This window comes from Lytechinus pictus, chromosome 2, assembly GCF_037042905.1.
Source record: "Lytechinus pictus isolate F3 Inbred chromosome 2, Lp3.0, whole genome shotgun sequence".
Classification (NCBI taxonomy): Eukaryota; Metazoa; Echinodermata; class Echinoidea; order Temnopleuroida; family Toxopneustidae; genus Lytechinus; species Lytechinus pictus.
The window spans coordinates 44,704,416-44,729,173 of NC_087246.1; the positions used below are offsets into that span (position 1 = coordinate 44,704,416).

The 24,758-nt window shown below is 38.3% G+C and overlaps 1 protein-coding gene across 1 annotated transcript; it reads left to right on the forward strand.

Moving 5' to 3' along the window:
• Positions 1-6,700: 6,700 nt before the first annotated feature.
• On the forward strand, positions 6,701-16,962 carry LOC129279142 (uncharacterized). Its single transcript, XM_054915249.2, has 4 exons — positions 6,701-7,094; positions 7,816-8,112; positions 11,836-11,904; positions 13,818-16,962. The coding sequence occupies exons 1-4, from the start codon at positions 6,701-6,703 to the stop codon at positions 13,880-13,882; spliced, it is 825 nt and encodes a 274-aa protein (XP_054771224.2). The 3' UTR covers positions 13,883-16,962.
• The last annotated feature ends 7,796 nt before the right edge of the window (positions 16,963-24,758 follow it).

Genomic DNA, 24,758 nt, shown 5'->3' on the forward strand with positions numbered 1-24,758 from the left:
TCCAAAAGAGAGTTCCAAAGTTGTGTACCGGTAAAAATAAATGTTTTATTCAGAAGCTAGGATGGTTCTCAATTTTCTCAATTTCGATATGCATGCGAACGAAAACTGGACAAAACTTCTTTCGAAATAGATAGAGTGAGAAAATGATATTTCCGCTGAATCAAATTTTAACTGTCAATGGAGTCTGCTGGGAGTCAATTCTACTCCGATTAAAAAAAAATTAGACTCCTAAATATAATCTCAGTCATTGTAATTGCAAAGGTCTTCAACTGAGAATAGACCCTATATCCATTTAAAACTAACTGAACATGAATCATTGTGACTAAATAGATTCGACTCGCAGCTGACAATATTCCAAGTCAAATCTGACTCTGCTGAATAAAAAGAGTGTTTGATAGTATGTTCATATCTACCTTTGATGCTGATATACACAGTCAAAACGGTTATATAATAATTATTTTAGACAGCAATTTGTAGTTATTAATGTGTTATTTTACCCTCAAACCAAGCCAGTTTCTAATATGGAGCTTATTATTTAAAGCGATTACAAAAAAAGAAACATTCAATATCATCATGAACGTGATCATTCTAATAGGCGATTGTAATATTTGCCGCATAATTCCCTCCCCATACAAACTATTATTCAGGATCACGTAAAATTGATAAGTTAATCATTAATCATGTATTGTGATCAGCCAAATTGAATTCCACTACACGTTCCGCTCACGTGCGGAAATCGATCAAGCAGAAAAGTGTATAAATGCCATTTCATGGCGTATCATTTTTAGCTTTCTGTTTTCAAATGAGATAATGTGCTCCTGTTTTCTCTCCCACTCATCATTTGACATGTATATTATCCTCCCTTTCCTTTACTTGAATAATATCCCTTCTTCTTTTCCTTATTGACCTCTTCTCCTCCTCCTCCTTCTTCGTCTTCTTCTTCGTCGTTCAATATGTTGATCAATATGTTTCTTTTTAAAGTTTCTTTTTTTTTCTTTTGGTATATCTTTTATGATTGTGTAATATGATTATCGGTTGGTTGTAACTTTTTGCTTTTATTTCATCTTTATAATATTGTAATTTGCCTTTGTTTATACTGTGCACTGGATTTTTCAGTCTTTGGACTGTTTTGCCAGTTTTCTTATTGAATAAATACCATACTACTACTACTACTACTACTACTACTACTACTACTACTACTACTACTACTACTACTACCACTACTACCACTACTACCACTATACTACTAATACCACTTCTACCGCTACTATACCACAGCTACTACTACTACTACTACTACTACTACTACTACTACTACTACTACTACTACTACTACTACTACTACTACTACTTCTACTACTACTACTACTACCACCACCACCACCACCACCACCACCACCACTACTACCACTACTTCTTTTACTACTACTACTACTACTATTACTACTACTACAACTACTACTACTACTACTACTACTACTACTACTACTACTACTACTACTACTACTACTACTACTACTACTACTACTACTAATACCACCACTAATTATGCAGGTAGACATGCACTTTACACAGTTTGCAGTCGTATTAGATGTGACATCAGCCCAAGCCCGCAAGGAATTTTCCTAAAATAGCTTTGAAATATGCGCTTTGCATTGATTTTTCCGCCGTCCCACGCACGAATACAATATAAAGAGTCTTTTGATATCTGCGATTAAAGGGGGTTCTTAGCACTTGGTTCAAGATTCGGTTGTGCCGATTCGAAACTTTTTATGAGTACCGTATGTTTTTGTATCATGGTGATTCCGCGAATAATAATCTAGAGATTCGTAACATATATTTGAAATATGATCCATTCATTATCGCTATACAGTTTAGAATGCTTTTAAGTAGTCGTATTAATATCGTTCAAATTTCATTAGAAATCGCCTGTAAAAACAAATTACAGTGTGAGAATATCATACATTTCTCAATATTGACCCAATTTATTGAATAAAATTATGTTAAGACAATACAATCACGAAGTAAAAACAATCATTAACATCATCAATAAACGGAATGCATGCATGGTCCAGGCTAGAAAGGCAAAGTATTTTTTAGTCTTTCCCCGTTGATTCTGTGTTAAGAAAATTGCATTTAATTTCGTAAAAGAAATATCCTAAATGAAATCTAGTTCATTTTTTTCACTTCGAGTTCAACAATCACTGCTCATGCATAATCTGATTTATTATTCCCATCACTTCCTTCAATACCGCGGTGGGTCCAAAATGAATTATTTGAATTTTGTCTATGCATTACACACTTATAAAAAAAAGGTTTAAGTTTGTATCTTAATTGGATCACTGGCTGCACCTGTTGAGTTGGATTCTTGTACCTAAAGCCCGTCTCACACTATGCGATTCGTTGCGATCCGAATTTCAAATTAATTATGATAACATTTGATATGGATATTCTACTAATAAAATATTACGGATCAGAGTTCAGAATAGTGGTAGGACTACTGAAATCGAAATTCAGTCCAGTTAGAGCCTCCATGAATGAATTTAAAAAAAATCAATTCCAAATCGTAATGACGTCATCATCGGCTGCGACTTGAAGCCGATTTGGACTTTACTCCGACCATAGGGCTTGCCGCAAAGTGAAAATATGATTTTAGTTTTTCTAACACTATGCAAAACTTTAAATGAAAATGATTTACATCTTGGAACTTTCATATTTAATGCAAATTGCGATTTCTTGAAAAATTGCGTCGCACCGGATCGCAAAGTGTTAGAAGTCACCGGATCGCAAAGTGTGAGAAGGGTGCAAAGTCTTCTTTGCACCCTAAAACGTGCAACTCTTTTTAGGGTGCTTAATGTTTGCGTGGAAAAATGCAAAGATGCATATTCCATTTTACAACTCTGCACCCGTTATAGGGCGCAAAAATGTTACTACACCCTCTTGTAGGTGTGGAACATCTATCTGAGGGTGCAAAATTGCACCAAATAGAAACTTCCAGTGCAACTCTTTATTTTATAGTGTGTACAATATAGTGTATACGTCATCAGAGGTGCGTATGTCTATGAGGGAGACATAGATGTCGCATTTCTCTATGACCAAACTTTTGTTTTTGAATGCTTATCTTTCTCCTCCTCCCTTCCTCTTTCCCCCTCTTTTCTCTTCAGTTCTTGTTTAAATCACTTGATATAATCTTACTTTGTGGGGGTATCCACCTGACTAATTCGTTGTGTCCAATGTTGCATTTTTTATTTGAAAATTTGGTTTAATTTTTTTTCATTGGTCTAATTATTTCATTTCGTTTTCAATTTTCAACATACAAAGCATACAGGAATGCAAATCAATGATAAACAAACCTTCAATTCCGAATGGGTAATATCGAGACTCCACGGAGTATTATACTCCACGGAGTATAATACTCTTGGAAACAGCTCAGTGGTCTGGATATGTAATCATTGTGGTATCCACAACATAAGCAGATCCAATCTCTCGGTCTCAGGACTGGCTGATATCAGTGAAGAAAATGCCTACAGCTCCCTGGATCATGATGACATTGAATCGTCTACATCTTCATCCATGCTGGACGAAAGCTTTGACTTGCCACGTCTTGCCTCAACTCCAACCAGACCTAATATGGCACCGCTTCGAAAGGCTACGAAAGCAAAGGGACGCCAGCTACGAATACTTAATGTCAACTGTCAAAGCCTTCGGGCCAAGAAACTGTCATTTCAAGTCTTTGTCGCAAAACATGACCCAGATGTCATCCTAGGTACAGAGTCCTGGCTTTCAAATAACATTCTAGATAATGAAATTTTCCAAACTGATATATATGACATCTATCGGAGGGACAGACCAGGCGACGCCCATGGAGGTGTTTTTATTGCAGCCAAGAAAGACTTGATTTCTAGCAGAGTCGAAGAACTGGAGACAAACTGCGAGATTGTATGGTGCAAGCTTGAGATGACTGGATCCAGGACGCTGCATATTGCATCATACTACAAACCACACGAAGGTGATGAGACCAGCCTACTTGCGCTTCAACAATCACTGTCAAGATTGAATCCAAGTCAGCTTGTTGTCATCGGGGGCGACTTCAACCTACCAGGCTGGGACTGGACAAACCAGACAGTAAAAGCGTGCAGCCATCCTGCTCTTCACCATAAGTTTGGGGAAATGTTGGATGATCATGGCCTTACCCAACTTGTAGAAGAACCTACAAGACGGCATCACACTCTGGACTTGTTCCTCACCAACAATCCCACCCTTGCCTTCAATGTGTGTGTCCTTCCTGGCATATCGGATCATGACTGTCCTCTGCTGACCTTTGACATGAAACCATCAAGAAGACATCAAATGCCTAGAAAGGTCCCAGTCTACAGCAAAGCAGACTGGGAAGGGTTCAAGGACAGCATGTCAAAAGTAGCTGATGAAATATCATCCAAGCTTGAGGAAGCCTCCACTAGTGAATTGTGGGACATATTTCAAGCAGGAATCAAGAATGGTATCGAGGCACACATTCCTCATGCAATGTTGAAGCCCAGAGCCAACCTACCTTGGGTGACTGCAAGAATTAGAAAGCTCATCAAGAAAAGGAGTAGGGTTGTCAAGAAATGTAAAAACATCTTGAAATCTAGAGGACTTCTTTCATATAACCTTGAAGAGTATAGCAACAGTCTTAAGAGGATCATCCAGACAGAGATCAGGAAAGAATACTGGAAATATCTTGAGTCTATCTTTGATGGATCTGATGATGAAGACAATCAATTCATGGCAATGAAACGATTTTGGAGCTTCATTAAGTTCAACCGAAGTGACAGTGGAGGAATTTCACATCTTAAGTCCGCCGGAAAGAAGCTTACCGACCCCACTGAAAAGGCCAATGCACTCAACCATCAATTCCAATCAGTATTCACTGAAGAGACTCCAGTGCCTCCTGACTTGCTTCCCCCTTCTTCACCTTATGAAACCATGCCAGATGTCATCATTACAACGAATGGTATCAAGAAACTGCTTGACAATCTGAAGCCAAGGAAAGCACCTGGTCCCGATGGCATCACCCCTCGAGTACTCAAGGAGCTATCAGGCATTATCGCACCGTCCCTGAGGGACATCTTCAGGAAGTCCTATAGCACCGGGGAGATACCAGAGGACTGGAGAAATGCCAATGTAGTGCCTGTCTACAAGAAGGGAGATAGAGCAGAACCAAACAACTACCGACCCATCTCACTAACTTGCATCGCATGTAAGTTGATGGAACATATCCTTGCAAGTAACATCATGAAGCATGGAAACCACCAGGATATTCTGTACCCTCTTCAGCATGGCTTTAGACAACACAGGTCATGTGAGCTACAATTGTTAGGACTGGTAAGTGACCTGACCAACAACCTTCAAGATGGAAAGCAGACAGACATCTTAGTGCTGGACTTTAGCAAGGCATTTGACAAGGTGGGTCACCAACGCCTTCTCCGGAAACTGGAGTTCTATGGAGTTAGAGGACATAACAACCGCTGGATTGCCAACTTTCTTCATAACAGGAAGCAGCAAGTGCTCCTGGATGGTTGTAGTTCATCTCAAGTCGACGTAACTTCAGGCGTGCCACAGGGCTCTGTCCTCGGCCCCTGCCTCTTTCTCTACTATATCAATGATCTGCCTGATCAACTCAAGTCAAGAGTTCGACTGTTTGCTGATGATGCTATCATCTACCTCACAGTTCAGTCAGATGCTGATGCTGACCAGCTGCAACAAGACCTCAACAGACTATGTGAGTGGACCAGTAAATGGATGATGGAATTGAACACCAATAAGTGTGAAGTCATCACAGTCACCAGGAAGCGAAACAGGATTGTACACCAGTACAAACTCAAAGATGCTATCCTTACTCCTGTAGAAGCAACAAAATATCTTGGTGTCACTATCACATCAGACCTAAAATGGAACAGTCACATCAGCAATGTTTGTCAAAAGGCTAACAACACCCTTGCCTTCCTACGAAGAAACCTGCGAGTAAACTCTCCCAAGTTGAAAGCTACAGCATACCAATCACTCGTCAGACCTTTGGTGGAATATGCATCTACTGTCTGGGATCCATCAACCTCCAAGAACATCCACAAGCTTGAAATGATCCAACGCAGAGCAGCTAGATTCACACTGAATCGATATCACAATACATCAAGTGTGTCATCGATGCTGCAGGAGCTAGGATGGACATCCCTTCAACAACGACGGGAAATCTCTCGCCTTGTGATGTTCTACAAGATCCACAACGAGCTTGTCCCATTCAACTCTGATGCATACATCACCAAATGTACCAGATCAACAAGAGCTGTTCACATTCAAGGATATCTCATGCCACAATCACGGACCCAACAACATCAATGCTCCTTCTTCCCCAGAACCATCAAGATGTGGAACACTCTCCCAGTAAATGTTGTGACAGCCCCATCAACCGAAGCCTTTCGTCTGCAACTGACGAAAGGCAACAACAGCTAGATCCATACCTGTTTTTACTCGCACCATGTATATATTTGGCACATGCACTTTACCCTTGTGACACACACTTCACCAAGTTCTGCAAGAATCTTCAGGATTGAAGGAAGCAGACTACAAAGAAGAAGAAGAAGAAGAGACAAACGCAGTGCAATAGATTCACATTCCTCATTTCCCAAAGAAAGAATTCAACATATTAAATGGAAAGGCTTTGATGCATATCATTGGTGTATTTTCTTCTTTCACAGTCGATTTCCACAAAGTGCCGCGTCGACATCGTAAACCCCATTCTCCTTTGATCAAGGAAGAACCCGATGTCGAGCTCCGTCTATCAAGGACAACCGATGCTGCTTTCGATAATGTCGACAACATCGAGACGGGGGCAAAATCAATACCGCCGTCTACGTCTGGGATTGATTCCAAACATGAAGATGGACTTGTAGGACGACTAAGGGGAAATCATCATCGCCATCATCATCGACATCATCATCAACGACAACAAGACAAGTGGGATCAGCTGAGAGACAAGAAAGTCCGTGACAAAGAAAGAACTTTAAAATCCACGAGAACAGATGATTATAATAAGACGAAGCTACTGAAGGATGATGGTAAATTTAATTTTGCAGTGTGACGATTGGTAATATTTTCACTGTACTTTTTTCAATTTTTAATTTTAATTTCTTTGTTTTTAATGTTGCAATACGGTCTTAATGATACATCAGGTACTCGAATACTTTCTGCTGCAGTAGCTAATGAGCCATTAGAAAATTCCTGATATTTTTTTAAAAGGTAGAAAATACATGTTATATATCAGGGTATGATGTGAAAAAGAGAGGATTTGAAGAATTGTTGGGAGAAGGATGAAATGGTATGTCAACTGTTTTTTCCTGGTCAAATTTTTTTTTTCAAAAAATATTTGACCAGTGGTCAAATTCTAACAAGCGTTTTAAGGTTTTTCCAACGAACGTTGAGGGTGTACATCAAAACTTTGCAAAGTTCGTTGAGTTGCATGTACCGATCAGAGGCCCTCTAATGCTAGTGTAAGATCTATGAAATAGATTATTTCATTTCATATTTTCAGCTTTATTTCCACATCTGCATTAAATATAACAAAGCAATGCACATACTGCAGCCTCAAAAGACATATTGATAGGCTACTTGGAAACATGGAATTGTTGCATCATCAAAACTTTTGAACAAAGTAGGGCCTTATATACAGTACAAAAGATGCAAACATAATATATAGGCCTTCTGCAAAATCTAAAATGTAAATTGGAAAAATGTAATTTTTAACCTTTCAACTAAGCAATGAATCCCTTTCTATTCCAGATAACATAGAGAAAGCTCATCAACGAATACGGCACGGAGGCACAGGCCGCGGCAGACACGACAGGACATCGGCACAGGAGAACATAGATTCGAAGGTCCATCACAAACGGGGCAAGCGGGACGGGCCCGGTGCCCCACTACCACCCTCTCATTCTTTAGCCACCCATCCGCCCCCACCGATAATGGATGGCGACCCCCCATGGATGAGTGTGCCGCCCCCTAGCCACTTCCCCTACCAGTTTCCTCTCGGTCAGGTCGCGGATAGTAACGGTGGTAATCCCAAAACGCAAACTACCAGTAAGTATATTATATGCGGGTGTTTGTTTTCTTTCAATATATATTGTAACAAAAAAATCTGTTCACTTGAAGATTTACCCTCACCTCCCATAGGCCTATGATTATCTTAATCAAATTGTTTTTTTTTTGGGGGGGGTTGTTGGAATTTATCCTGATTCATTCAAATTAGACCGTAATTTCTGTATTAAGGGGAGGAGGACACTGCCTTCACTTTTTTATAACCATGCACGAAAAACTTAAAAGTCAACAAAAACTCACTTCTCAACATTTCACTACAGGGACCGCGGAACGGTTTTGAAAGCGAGCGGGGGGGGGGGGCTGATCATACAAAAAATCACAATCAGATGGTAATTTTTACTCTTTTGTACTTAGTTTTAAAAAAAAGTGGGGGGGAGGGCTGAAGCCCCCTTGGTTTCGCTCTCCCTGAACTAACATTACTGTGTAAAAAAAGCGGTAATATAAGTAAGCGAGGCCATTACGCTCATTTATTCCGCTTATCTCACGAGTTTTTAATCTTGTCCTCCCTTCTCTTTCTCTCTCTGTCTCTCATTTGAGTTAAATCAATAAAGGTCTCTTAGCTTTGCTGTTTTATATAATTCTCTTTCTTTCATCTTCCCTTTCTCTATTATATGATTATTGTCCATTTATTTTGCTTTTCATTGCTTTCTTGGGTAGTCCTATCGCACATCCACCCTCTCTCATTCCATGGCTTGAAATGTCTTTTCAAGCACTGCCCTTTTCGAAAACACAAAAGTTTTGATTGTCTTGGCGATCAAATGCAGACACAAAACACTCAACAAAAATCATCAAATAGTATCAAAGCTTATAAGCCAGTCCAGTTTTCTATTTGAGTGACAGCATGCTCATACTCTCAAAAGACTCTGACCTTTTACTTTCTATCAAATGACAGAAGTAGGCTGAATATTTTATGTAATTTAGAATTATTGAAAACAAAGAAATAGTGGGAGTTATAATGCTGTTGCATGCAGGCAAATGTGGAAATAATGTGGATCGAGAGAAGTAGAGAAGGTTATCATGGCAAACACTTTTTCTCGGCCATTTTTCAATGTTTGTTGTCTTTCATCTGTTTCACTGATTCAGATCACAGGTTGGTACATACAGGCTTCCCAATCACCATGTTAATTTAATTGAACAGTTAATGCTTTCAAGAAGAGGGTAGCATGGACGGACATTTTCACTCAAAAGTTGCAATTTTCAAATACACCCTTTTAGAAAATGGTATGGCCCCATTTCGTCTCAGCATTTTCTTATAGAAACCATATAATAATTTGAGATATCAATAAACTATGATGTATAAGCTCGTACAAGCCCCGGGAGCATGATATCTAACAAGTATCGTCGACAGATAGGCTTGCATAGTAATGTCACAACATAAGGAATGACATTTGAAAGAGGTTTTATTCGAAAAGAAGAAAAGCAAGAATTCCCCTCCAGAAACACGTTTTTTTCCCGCGTCACCACGAGCTTGCCCGAACTCCAGAACACATGCTTGACAGTGTTTCTTCTCGCGTGATTACTTGTGAACTAAAAGAATGGTTGTTAACACGGATCGGGGTCATATTTTATAAGGTGATCTTTGCCCAGAGGTTATGCTTTTAGACACTTGATTCGTTAGTCAGATTCAAATGGCCATCATCTCGACTTGAGGCAGGTTTTATGAGTAAAGATAAGAGTCTGAGAGGGGTAAATAGAAGATAAAGGAGAAGGAGGGGCCTGCTGGTCATAGAGGAGAGAGGGGGAGAGGGAGAGAGAGAAAGAGAGAGAGAGAGGACTATTGATGACGAGTTTCACATCAACAGTAGATCTCTTCACAGTAACCATGGTAATGATGATTTGATAAATTGAAAGAAAAAGTGTAAATTCCACTGAATCCGCCTCTCTGTCTCTCCCTCTCTCTTTCTCCTATGTCTCCCCGAATCTATAGTAGTTCTGTGTTTTCTCTTTCTATATAATTTTGTCACTCTCTGTCTCTGTTTGTTTGTCTCTCTCTCCCCCCCTCCATTTCTGACCCTTTCTGTCCCTCTCCCCCTCTCGCGTTTTATCTTTGTGGTGTTTCTTTCTCTTTCTGCTTCATTTTATCTGTTTTATTTTTTTTCTCTCTCTCTTCACATGACCTTTCTTGTGAATGTCGTCAACAGCACCACACCCTACCCCATTCAAATATAGAATATTAGGAAACCAGGAATGAAAATAAGTTGCTTTGTAGACACAGCTCATCTGCAATTACAAAGCGACATGCTATGTAGGTGTGGGTGGAAGGCCAAAAAGTGTGCTTAGTTAGACTCCCCGAGTAGACTTGCGCAGTGTTGTCATTTTGAAAATAAAGAAGCAGGCCTATTAATCTTATAACTCCACGTGATATGAAGACTAATAAAATGGTTGTTTGCTAGACCTTGGTATTAACAATTCTTGTCTACCAAAGTGTGCTGAGATTAGATTGTAGAAAGCTAGGATTGTCAATACACTGGTCTGCTTATAACCGACTTTTCAAGTTTTTAATTTCCTGTGCGTTTCCCCCGTGGGTGGACTGGGGGCGCAGTTGTTTGTTAAAAAGATCAAGCTATTTTGAAAAAACGACAGTGGATTAGGGTAAATAAATGCTATTTTAGCATCCACGGTCGTCAATGATTCGTTTTCAGATATAACTTGTAGTGTTTGCATTGTAATATTGATCGATCATAGCCTCGCTATCAGTGACAAAGCTTTCATATTGAACTGTCATCGCCAATGTGAATATCCGGCGGGATGGGGGCGGGGATATAGGGGGGGGGGTCTGATCTCTTTCATTTCCACAAATTCCACAAAGTTCTTTGATTGCTTTTACTTAGCAACCTGACAAATGTTGAAAATCTAGTTTCATATATCAAAGCAAATAATTAAAACTCTTTACTTAGGTTTCCTTCTATATGAATCTATTCATTAATTTCTTATTGCAGGATATACAATATACATATATATATTGTGAAAGAAATGAATGAAGAGTACAATGGTAGGCGTAGCTTCAAATCAAGGTTCCCCAGTGCTATCTACCCTTGGAAAAATTGGTGATGCCGAAAAAATGTCTCTGCCGGGAATCGAACCCGGGCCCCCAGCTTTGAACGCCGATGCCTTAACCACTAGACAACAGAGATGGGTTAGTGGCTTTGATCCAGCTGAGGCATGGCGGCTTGTCATTGGTCAATACTCACCTACACCCGACAAAGGAAAGTTAATTGGTGGTGTCGAGAATCTGTTTATCTGACGGTCAATCGGATCGGGGTCGCCCTAGCCACTGACCCGTCTATGTGGTCTCTGCGGCGTTCAAAGCTGGGGGCCCGGGTTCGATTCCCGGCAGAGACATTTTTTCGGCATCACCAATTTTTCCAAAGGGTAGATAGCTCTGGGGAACCTTGATTTGAAGCTACGTCTATATACCATTGTTCTCTTCATTCATTTCTTTCACAACATATTTAAATACAAAGAGTTGCCAAAGCTGTTGTATATGTATAATGTCTCACATTTATATATATATATATATACATTGGGGGCTAGTTAAAAATCTACCCACTCCCTCCCTTGATTATGAAATACGGGGATCCAGCCCCGAGAACACGTGATCATGATTGTCAGCAACACTCGCGCTTATGCAGCTGATTCTGCACTTTGCATTCAATTTGCTTGATAATCTATAACAAAAATGGACCATTTTCCTCCACCTTACAGGAATGCCTACGACGTGTAGCACAGATCATTCGAGCGATGAAAGTGGGTCTGCTGTGAGTCATTTATATGGTGAGTCAAATGGTGGTACAGTACCAAGGCTCCGTTACACAAAGGTTTGCAATCTATCGCTAAATACCAATGACCAATCAAGATCATCTTTACATGCGCACTCTGTTTAAAATGCTGACCGGGAACCAATCAGTGCGGTTCTTTCATATTTACAATTCATCCCCGGGGGCCACTTCCGTTGACGAGTGGATGCCATGCGCGACCATGGGGTCCCGAAAAAGCACCCTAAACAAGTATTTCCCATATCCTGAAAATTGACGTGTGAAACCCTACCCTTAACAAGTATTGGAAACAAAACGATACCCTCAGCAAGTATTCCCTGAAGTGAACCCTAAACAAGTACAGCAATATTTTAATGTCACGGACGTGGGTTTTACCTTACCTACATCATTGGGCTTAGTACGGCCCCACCTCCCACACCTCGCGCAAATCTGACTCTAAACACGTAGTGTTGACTGTTGGGGCAGAAAGTACTTCCTTCATATAACATTTTAGTCTTTTTACCCTCGCAAATTTGACCCTAAATACGTAGCTTTCCTTGCGAAATAGATACCCTTTTTTCATTATTTTAGTGTTTTTGACACCCTTATTACGTTACGTACGTAACGTGCCCTATCTTGAAAAAGATATCCCTTTTACGTGTTGGTCGCGCACTCGTCAATGCCTATGTGCCCCTATCCCCCGGAATTCATCGCAAACCTTCGTATTACGGAGCTCAGGGCCTCATCTCACAAAGAGTTAGGATTGATCCGATCGACCTCAACTGTATGGAAATCCATCAACGTCATATTTTTTTTACAGGAAATTTGCACGATGTTTTATTCTCTTCCCTAATATCTTAAAACAAGTACAAGTGCATTTTATAATAACATGACTTAATGTGGAAGTCAGTCAGACTCATAGAGATAATTATATTACAATCTCCGATGGTCAGACTATGGCGAGACCAATGGATCCGACTCCAAACCGACCAATCATAGAGCTACTAACGGACCAACGGTCGCCTACATGTATGTCATTCCAAATGACGTAACAGCTTTGTTCGATCGGGGTCTCATCTTACAAAGAGTTACGATGGATCCGATCAGCCTCAACTATATGGATCAATCCATCAATGTCATTATTTTTATACAGGAAATTTGTCGATGTCCTTTGTAAATAAAGAGAAGCACACATTAAAAAAAACTTGAATGTATGAGTATACAGCATATAATATTTCGCACAAACATGCATTTTAGATGTTAATGTTGCTGGCTTTCCATAGTTCTGATCAATCGCAACTCTTTGTAAGACGGGGCCTGATCGAACAAAGCTGTTAGGTCATTTTGAATGACACACAAATGTAGGCTACCATTGTTTGGTTTGGAGGAGGATTTGTTGGTCTGACTGACTTGAAGTTGTTGTAAGACATTATGGAAAGAAATATTAAGGAAGAGAAGAAAGGAAGAGGAAGAGGACAAAAACGAAGGAGAAGAAGAAGAAGGAGGAGGAGAAGGAGAAGAAGAAGAAGAAGAAGAAAAAGAAGAAGTCAGAGAAAAAAAGAAGAGAAAGAAGTAGAAGAAGAACAACAACAACAAAAACAATCACAACAAGAAAACATATGAAGGAGGTAGTGGTGGAGGGTAAGAAAAGAAAAGAATAAAAAAGAAAAGAATAAAAAAAGGAAAGAATAAAAAAAAAAAAGAATAAAAAAGAAAAGAAACGAAAAGGTAGAAATGCGAATAAAAAGAAGACAAAGAATTACAAATGAATACCCTTTATATTTTTTCAATAAATAGTTTTTAAGCCATTCAAAACCTAACTAATATTATATTTCAGAGTCTACTTTGGAATTTTCATACATGGATACGCTGATTTATTTTCTTACTGAGTATTTAATAATCTTGTTCCATTTTCTTATAATCCCCATATAGGAACCACACGATGGACTCTTTCACTTGCGATTTTATTATCCCTTGCAATTCACATTTTATTGTAATGACTGGAACTTGTCAACAAGCACCCCCGACACGGACTATCGAATCCGACATCGTATTTATGAGATGTTCGGTGAGGATATAAGCGTGTGATATACATCATGGTAACATCATCCGGGAGAGAGATGTCGTCCCAGTTACAACTTCAGAGGAAATCGTTTCAGAGACGAGTATCACACTCGCTGCATTGAGATGATATCTATCGGGGTCGAATGACGGCGTTCTCCTAACCGAGCGTACATCTTTCTGAGATCGACGTATTTTCGTGAGATATTCCATGGTACGCAGCATGACTCTCCGGTACATATTCGTTGATTACGATGCGGAGAAGAAACGGACATGGTTTCACAAACACAGATCTCCATGGTTTCATTATTATCACCCGATGACCTATTTTCGTGTAACTCGTCAATCTCGGCAAAATTAAGGAGCCATGCAAGTCTAATTTCGAGATTCGGGGTCGATCCTGCATGGGATCGGTCTCGATAAGTCATGACAGTATTGCATGCAAATAGAGATTCTTTACTTTTTATGAAATTCTAACATCGTCAGATTATCCCCAAAATAGGCTGCTTCCTTGGATTTCGATGTGTGGAATCTCCTTCAAGAGTATAAAGGTGACACGAATATCTATGACCTTATATCCTGCCAGAGGTTTCGAAGAAATGTTTACATTTTCGGCAACAGCAATTGGACTGCTCGAATCATAGAGGGCGCTATTACAGTTCTCAAGAGACATGATAGAGAGGTCCACCTCTATGGAGAGAGTACCTCAATTTCGATCAGTAACGTCACTCAAGGTGTGAACGCCATTGAGGTCCATTGTTATCATCTACACTGAAAAAATACTGTAAAAAATACTCCAGTCGGTTTTGTGAGAAGACCACACCAAACATCGAACACCAGTAGGTTCAACAACCATTGGCGTTATTCATTTTGTAATATTGACACTATGTTGGTGTTATATTCAAATTTCAAGGTGTAACATCGTGTTTCAACATTAATTATGATGGTACAGTATTGCATGAAAATAGAGATTCTTTACTCTCACAACACCGACTGTTGTTGCGTTACATCGTAGTCCTTACATCTCCAAAATGAGCGTTTCGAAGGCCATTTTGGTTCCCAAATAAGAACAACAATAACAACAACAGATGCCAGAGTTGAAATTATTTTTAATCATAGGGAATCTTTCTCAAGACATGCAAGAAGTTTATGTATATTCTGCAACTGTTTAGAGCATCGTCTGGACCCCCGGTCAAGGTCGTATAGTTAATTTAAAGAAATAGTTATTCCAAATGTATAGAACGCTTTGGAGAAAAGAATATGTTATCTCGTTACCATCTAGTACACGGCCGCGAGACCAAGGGTCCAAAAGGCTGATATTATTTCCTCGTAATATTTTTAATCATAATTGTTTATAACTAACCACAACTTAGTCAAGTGATCGAGGATAAATTTCAGTTTATATTGAATAATAACTAAGCTGGAAATCTCCGATGAAAGAAAATACGAGCAAATCGGTCTCGTGTACCCTCGATGATCCTCGCTTTGAGAACTTTCGAAACCATTAGTCAACGAACAAGCTGAGAAGTTCATTTTTTTATTTTGTTTTAAATGAAAGTTAACAGAATAAGTGTCACATCACAATTATATCATGTATATGAGAGTATTTTATGTATAGATAATGAGCACTTGTTAGTTTTTGGATCTCATACTAGAACACATACTTTTTCGAAACGTGTTACATACAAATTTCTTTCAAAGATTTAAATTTAAGGAAAAAAATCAAGCTTTATATTTATCGTGGAAGGCCTAAACACCCGTCGAAAATTAGTAAATGTATTTTTCGTAACATGTTATTATAGTCATAATTGGTATCTTTATTGTGCATTTTCATCACAATCTGTAGTTAGATTGTATTTTCTTTAATTGAAGATTCGGAACTACACAGGGAGTTCCGGCCCGAGAAGCGGACCGGGGCTCACTTGGTTAGAACTACACTTGCTTATAGTTACATCGTTGTGTTTTTTAGTTGCGTTGAGTTTACTCAGATTACTGCAACTGATTTTTAATATGATAGTGAAAAACACGATCTTAGTCTCATTAAAAAAAAATCATTCTGGACAAAGGGTTAAAAATAATATGAGAAAATTTAAACCAATACAATAGATATAATTATATTCAACTCAAATGGGCATTCAGAAATAGGTGAGTTTTTCATTATACTTTGAATCTGTTTTGTCAGGTAATATTTCTGAATGTATGGTGGGAGGGAATTCCTTACTGATGGTGCAACCTTCTGGAAATTCCCATCTCCAAGATTTATTCACATAGATGAAAGAGAATATATTTGAAAGTTTGAATAAAAGTTGCCCAAATATTGGGCTAAATAAGAACAAGCACTTTATGGAGTAACAAAGAACACGTTTCATGGGTATTTTTTACAAATAGTATTTGGCGTTGTTTTACGCAACAGTTATATATGTTTCCTTTCAAACCAATTTTTTACGGGAACTCTAAAAAAAAATTATATGACTAATTATGGAGGTCCTGAAGACGAGGAGGGATATCACGGACACTGTAAATTTAGGTATTAATACGATATCTATTGATCCGGGTAGATATAGTAAAGGTCAGATAAGATAGGGGTTATGTGCTCAAGCTTTCCCTTCCGAGTTATATCATGTATATTAAGTCCTACAACAGAATTTGAAATGTGTTTTAATTTATCGAGTAGTGTATAAATATTTACAAACGAACTTTTCTTACGTCAAGCCTCAGTTGTGGTTGCTTTGGTCACACTTATATACGAGAATGAAAGGTTTTTTTTTCAACTTGCATCACTTCCCAAAGTAGTCACTGTATGTAATCACTTAAGCTGTTAAACTGCTAAAATGGCAAAATATGTCCAGGTTTTTGTCTCATCTGTACACCTTGAAAACAATTATTTCAAATGTATGATTCAATTTTATATTGTTATCTTGTAATAGATCTTATGGTGTAATTCTAACTGTGAATGCCTTGTATATCGGATTTAAGACAATCAGCTAAATATAAGGACACTAACATTTATATATTATGTATATATTCGTGGATTTATTTACCTATGAATATTACGATTGTGAAAACACCAAGAACACGATCAAAATGATGTCATCATGCAGATTTTTTATTTAAATTTGACCAGAGTTTGCGTTTTCTTATTTTCGCCATGTTCACAGTGATTCTCCTGTTTGAATACGATGCATGTACATCATTTACCCCATTATATTGAGAATGAGCCGAGATATTTCGATATCATTTTTCATCGGAAATGTTTATTTTGAATTATGATGTATGTAGTAGATGCCCATTTGTGTATCATGTTCCATGGCAACATTATACCCACTAGCGTACCTACGGGGGGGGGGGGGGGCAGGGGGAGCACTCTTCCCCCCCTGACGAGCCACAACCCATACAAAATACATATCACTGCCCCCCCTGACGAGCTTGAAAGACCTTTAATGCCCCCCTGACGAGCTTGAAGACCTTTATTGCCCCCCCCCCTTTTTTTTTTTTTTTTTTTTTTTTTTGCTTGTCAATTTTTTTGGCGGCCGATTTTGCCCCCTGTGGAAAATCCTAGGTACGCCACTGATTATACCTACTTTTTGAAAAGCGCATGCATGCTTCGTATTTTGAAAGCCAATGGAAATACAGAATGGTGCCCAGTATAAGTGTTTGTTTTATATATAAAGTATTTGTGTGTGGCCTAATGAGGGGTGCCGCCGATTTGTACGGGATAAGGGAAATATTTTATATAAATAAATATATATATATATATATATATGTCATGTTGTCTGGCCCGGACGCGCGGACAGACTAATGATGACTGACTGAACATCAACTGCAAGGCAACCTTACTTTCTTAACGCAAAACATGCACCAATACAAGACCAATCTTGACCTCGCCGCAAAATCTTGTCACGGTCACAACGCGTCGAGACCGACTCCAGGCCGATCAAAGCTATTGTGTTATATTGAATGGCTCATTATCGGTCGGTTTGGAATCAGTTTCGTTGGTGTGGCCGTAACGTGGTATTAGGCTACTGATATATGATTCTCTGTACATTTTGATACGTCACATAGTGACTTCAAGACTGTCTGGTATTTCAAACATGACTGTTTTATTTTTGGTTGGTTGTTTTATTTTTTTTTAATGTTTTGTGTATTTTTCACTGGACTCATGCAGTTGGCCGAAATTCATGAAAGCACAAATGACGAGATCCTCACGATACTGATTTATAAACACTCTTTTAAAGGAATCATTTCCCCCTTTTCTTCATCATTTCAACCTTGCAAAAGCTGACGAGAAGAATCCATCCAACTTTCCTCAAAATAACACGGACTTTAAATTATGACGGAACAGACTGGAATTTCCCCTTTTTACATTTTTATCCATGGTGGTTTGATAACCAATCGTCTTTATTTTAAAAGACTACATCTCAAATCATGTCACATTGTCACTACTCGACTGTGACTTTAACCTGTTGACTACTGGATTATGTGATTTGCATAGGGTTTATACAGGGAAGACCGTATTCTCGTAGGCAATGAGTTTATGGTATGTCTTTCACCGAGACGCACAGACTGTACGTTGATTTTATTCTACAAAATATGTCCTAGGTCACACCAACTATACAAACTCCAAACTGACCGATGGTATGTCATTGGAAATAATAAGGTGATATGTGGTCGGTCAGGAGTTGGTTTCGCCGGTGTTCCTGTGGCTTTAGCGAGTTTTCGCAAGAACTACACAGACCCTTTGTGGAACGTTGAAAATCTATTGAAAATGCCCGTAAAACCACAATGAACAGATTTGAGGTCACTGTCGAAATTATTGGCGAACCGGGACAACAGAACGTCCTAAGATTTTGAGCTGAAGAAAAATGGCAAATATGTCGTTACTTTGTCCAGAGTCCAGGACGACACTGCTGTTTTGATTCACTGATTTTCGACAAAGTCTGCTTGGTCATGAAGGGCTTTTGACAATAGATTTTCTATGTTGTGAAAACTCCCCATTTCCACGCTCTGACCACCACGGACTATACGTTGACTGAATATACATTGTACTATACGTTGACGGTGCCGCCGACAAAGACTTGTGCTAGTCACACCAACGAAACCAACATCATGCAAACCGACTGATGCTATGATTTTGGAAATAATGTAATAGCTTTGGTTGGCCTGGGGAGTGTTTCATCAACATTTTTGTCCGACAAAAGTTGTCAGATTTGATAACATTCCTAGATTTTGATTGGCTTAGAAGGACTGTTACTAATGTAATTGTCGGATAAAACAAAGACTTGTTGGATAAAAAGTCCGACAAGTCCTTCCTAGAAACGCTCACCTTGCGTAGGATTCGTTTGACTTGGATCACTAATGCAATCTAATACTCGAGGCAACACTTCCAAAAAGAAGGCATCTAAAGAAGTCGGATGAACTCAAGAGAGCCGTTTGCCCCCCCCCCCCTCCTCGGCTGTGACAAAATCCCGATCACCGCCCCTGAAATAAAGATGTCAATGATCAGCATTGTTCAGTCATTCACAATCTCTGTCAATTAAGGAAATCAAATGTTCAGAAGGATTAATATGCCTACATTTTTTTTTTTTTGGGGGGGGGGGGTGGTTGCTCAACCACTTTGTCACAAACACATCGCCGTTTTACTTCTTTTATGACTTATGAATTAGATTTTTATTTTCATTTCTTGGTACAGAATAGGGATAATTATTTTTATGACTTTCTAGCAAAGTTTTCTTTTTTTGGTAACGTTCTGTATAGTGTTTCACTCTCAGAAAAATATCTTATTATATGTATGGACAAGATGTTGTATACTTTGTTTACATAATGTTTAATCATGTTTAAGACTATGGATATTTTATACTTCGAATTATGCATTACTTGTTTTATATATTTTATTCGTCGTGCAATTTATGTAAGCTTGAGGGGATACGCATTATTTCTATAACAGTGATGACGGTCGGTCTGTAGAAGCTTTGTTTTAATTGTATAGGGCGCCAACTATTGCTGGCAAGGTGGACCAATTCGATAGAACTGAAAAAGAATTAGAGAAACGAGATCAGTGTGGTCTGTATCGAAACAGGCCTCGCCCTCAAGGCCTCCTTGAGGCCGGTCTCGAGGCAGTAACTTACGTCATCGGCCTCTGCTTCGAAGCTTGAATTTCCCGGCCAACCGTGGCCTCGTTCTCCGAGAGCCGGGTCTCGGTAGAGCCGGGTCTCGGTTGAGTCGGGCTCGGATACAACACTGAACAACATACAAGAATTAAAACAAATATTAATGTAAATGTTATGGTCATGATTGTTGTAAGAAATATCATAAATCCTCATTACGTCCCCAACTGGACAACTCGAATTATGTTTCCTTGACGATGACGGTTGATGCGCCCCACCTTCACGTCACATATATATTTGTTTATTTTGCGACGCCGCATACGAGCAGCTCCGCTGTATCTGTTGTGTTTCTGATGTGGTAACTCCCGTAAGAACTCGACACGACAGCTTTTTGCTGATAATAACGCCAGGCACTGGTACATAACCAATTACGTAGGAAACGTTTTACGCCTAAGTCATAAAATCCATAAAATGCATTTTTTCTCATGAAAATCGAAAAGGATTTAACTTATGCTTTTTCTGTAATATGAGACTTATCATGTCATACTTCTATGATAAAACAGATTGTTACATTCGTCGATCATTCACCACTAAATATGGAAATTTGTGGAATTTTCATTAAAAGATGCAATTTTCTCAGAAAATCAGAAATGAATATTTTACCTCAGTATTTCATATAATATGAAACGCCTCTTTACATAGTGAAAAAAACATTTTCATTCATCGATCATGTACCATAAATATAAAAATTTTTGGAATATATATTACATTTAAAGACGCAGTTGCTCGCATATGGCGTCACATAATTGAGGTTTAAACATTCATAACTTTTGATCTGTTGTTGTATATTGGCGGATTTTTGTCAACCCCTCGCGTGTAATCCTATTTTCTGTCTGTTTTTTAAACCAACTTGATTGTAGGGTGCATGCACTTTCCCATTACATCGTTTAGTTGGTAACCCCCCCCCCCCACCCCTCCTCATCAAGGTATGTATTTTTTAAAGAACAGCAACCAACCTGTGCATAATTGTTCATTAAAAATCATTTTGCAACGTCCCCATTACCTGCCATCCAATACGCTACCCTAAGAAAATTCCACCTGTTAAGCCCTTTTGAAAATATGAAAATATCGTAACATGCCCGAAATCTATCGAAGTCTGAGCAGATCATTTTCTATTCTAATAATAAACATATTAATATTGAATAAGGATGATGATGATGGCAGTGATAATGATAGGAATAATCTTATTGATAATAATAAATTATAACGATAATCACTGATAGCCATAATGATATTAATAATTAAAATAACGAAGAAAGTAGTAGTGAATATTAGCACGAAATAATGATCATTTTAGTAACAGTTACATTATTATGATTGTAGTCATTTAAATAATGATGATTATATTGATAACAATAATAATCATTGTAATGAGAATGATGGTATTGTGTTTCTTACACTATACATATATTTACCAATAAAAAATAATGATGTCACTCAATAACTTACTTCGATATATATATATTTTTTTTAAACAAGTTCACACCCTGTTACCAATAATGCATATAGCATTTGCATTTATTTGAAAGCAGGATAAAGGAGCATTGTAGATTAAATGCCTTGCTCACGGGGCATAGCTGCCGCGGCCGGGGATCGAACCCCGCGCGGACTTTTCATGTATAGCCAGGCGCCTTAGACCACTCGGCCACGGCACCTCCGCTCGATCGATAGCTATCTAGGAAACTAGGCGTGGTGTCGTGGCCGAGTGGTCTAAAGCGGCCGACTATACAACATGTACAATGAAAGTCCGGGTTTCGATTCCCTTCACGTACGGCCCTTGACCGAGGCGTATTTCTATTCAATGCTCTTTTATCTTGCATCAAATAAATGAAAATGCTTTGTGCATTATTGATACCAACATGTACACGTGTTTTAAAAAAAACCTTGAAATAAACCGGGTCTATATACAATCTGAAAAAAAAAGGTTTACCCAATATTGGGTAAAATGTGAACATGCATGTCGGTTGGGTAAAAAGATATTTTGTAAGTTTTACGCAATGTTGCGTTGAAATAGCCCAATATGGGGTTCAGTGTTTTTAGAGTGCAGCTGCTGGTGCCCATTAGCTACCTACACATTATCCTCCCCCGCCCCCCCCATTCCTTCATCAGGGATCAGACAGGCACACTTTTTATGACTATTTTGAAAGAAACAATCCTTTTATCGTATCCTTTTACATTTTCTGTACGTTTCAAATGTTCTTTGAAAAGTTAATTTTCTGCATATAAATGGTTTCACTTTTCAAACAGAGAATTCAAAATTGTTTATGCTTATAATTTTGGTTATTACTATTTTCTAGTATCATTTTTTTAATGATCGTCATGATGACATGTGATTTAGTTTCGATTCAGAGTGATATTTAAAGGAAATGATTTATGTAACGATTCTCAGTGCAATTCGACCGATGTGTAGTGTTTGTACAATAAATCTAAGATATTATACTAAAAAATATTGGTTATATTTTACAAGTGAGAATGTTCTGAATAAACGTGAATATTTTGAAGTCGTATTTTTTGTTTGATCTCTTTATTTGAGGAGTATTATTATGAATCCATAATATTTCCATCTCAAGATGATGCCTGCCAAATTAAAAGAGCATTTTTTTTTTGGTTCAAATGGTATAATTATATCCATTCAAGTGATAATTCGGGAATTGGACTTTTCAAATACGATCAAATCAGTTTTCCCTTCAATAAATTATTGACTAAAATATTGTGTCCACCTGTACCGGCTGCACAGAAACGCTGTTAGTGGGAGCTATAGTTAGTGCTAACATTTCCCTAACAACTCAGCCACTGATGGATAGGATAACCGCATGCACTGTCCGCACAGAAAGCGACGTTAGCTTGATCGGTGCGCTGTTTTGGTGTTGTTTGCGTACATGAGCCATTGTAGAGCCAAACTTAGGATTTGTGCGTAGTAACCTATGTATAGATTGATAAAGATTATTATATGACACCTAGATAGATCCTTGTCATTTGATTTTTTTTTGTATTAAGTAGTTTTTATTGACAACTTCAATTCATATACAAAATAAAATACATATAACAAATAAAACTTTACAAATTGATAAATACCTTGACAACTCATAAATTTAACACTATTTTTCCCTTAAGTGTTACAATAAAACACAATGTCAGACATCTTCCAATACATAATTATAAACAATATTAATGATAATAATATGCATTAAAAATAAACTTCTGTAATAAATTCAACATATTCAATTTTTTCCCAGTGTCAAATATTAAAATAAAAAAGAGATTTTCCAAATACCCTGTACAAAAAAATAAATCATTAATAAAACCTAAACGAATTGAAGCCATCAACATTTTTTTAAAAACACATCGCCTCGTAGTTCAAATTCAAACTAGAAAATAGCACTCGTAGTGCAGTCACTATACAAGCACTGTAAGTGCTAAATTAGCACTTTATTTTTTACAGTGTATAATCAAGAAGATTCTATGACTGGAGTTCCAACAGGCAACAAATTTATTCAAGCAGCTATTCATTTCTAAAGAAGCGCAACAGAAAGAACGGCAATAAGGACCTTTTGATGTCCGCCTTCGAAGCCGCCAGTTTCAGTTAAGAAAGCAGAGGGGTGAATTTTACGAATATCAATTTGTATCAATTTTCCATCTTTCATATTAATAAACAAACTGAAATTTGAATGCATGACAAAACATCAATAACCAAGCACTATTACGACGAGATATTTGCCCAAATTATATCAATAACCTGTAATTAGTGAAAAAAGAAAGAATTTGACCTTTACTAAAACCAGATTTTAACACTTTTCAGATCGTTTGCGGCGAATGAAAATTTCAAATGTGGTCTGTAGAATATTTGTTGTTCATTACTGTATATGCCAGATGAGTGCCCGCAAATGCCCAGTCGAGCAAATTTGAGTCATATTTCGGGACATATTGCATAGTTTATTTTCGCATGCCTCCGAATTATGTACTACACATATAACCAGACCAAGATGCAGCGAAAAAGTAATTATCATCACAAAAGCATATTTCTCTTTATGTATGACCTAGTATTAGCTGCGGAGTCATGCGGGAATCATTTGTCTTCACAATTGCAAGAGATGTTGAGCAAAGTGCATGCCTGACATACTTTCTGCTGGCGGCTTTTAACCTTGTTCAAAGAGATTTTATTTGCTGTTACTCCATCTTTGAAACTTCCTTGGTATAATGTACAATCAATCTTAAAATCAAGTGTATGATTAATCATTAACTTTTGTGTTAGGGGACCCTAATGTTACCGTCCCTGAGGTTTGCGAAAGGTGGCTAATTTCAATCTCAACAACAAACTCAGCCCTGGACCCTACCCCCCCCCCCCGATCGACCCTCCCTAAAACACCCCACCCCCTTTCCGGTGGAGAACTGATTTTTTTTTAAACAAGTGCACACCTAGTTACCATAATGCATATAGCATTTCCATTTATTCGAATGTAGGATAAAAGAGCATTGTCGATTAAATGCCTTGCTCATGGACATAGGTGCCGCGGCCGGGGATCGAACCCCGGACTTTCCATGTATAGCCAGGCGCCTTAGACCACTCGGCCACGGCACCTTGGTTGGTCGATATCCAGATATCGATCATTCTTTCTTTTTTCACATTTTAGGTGCCGTGGCTGAGTGG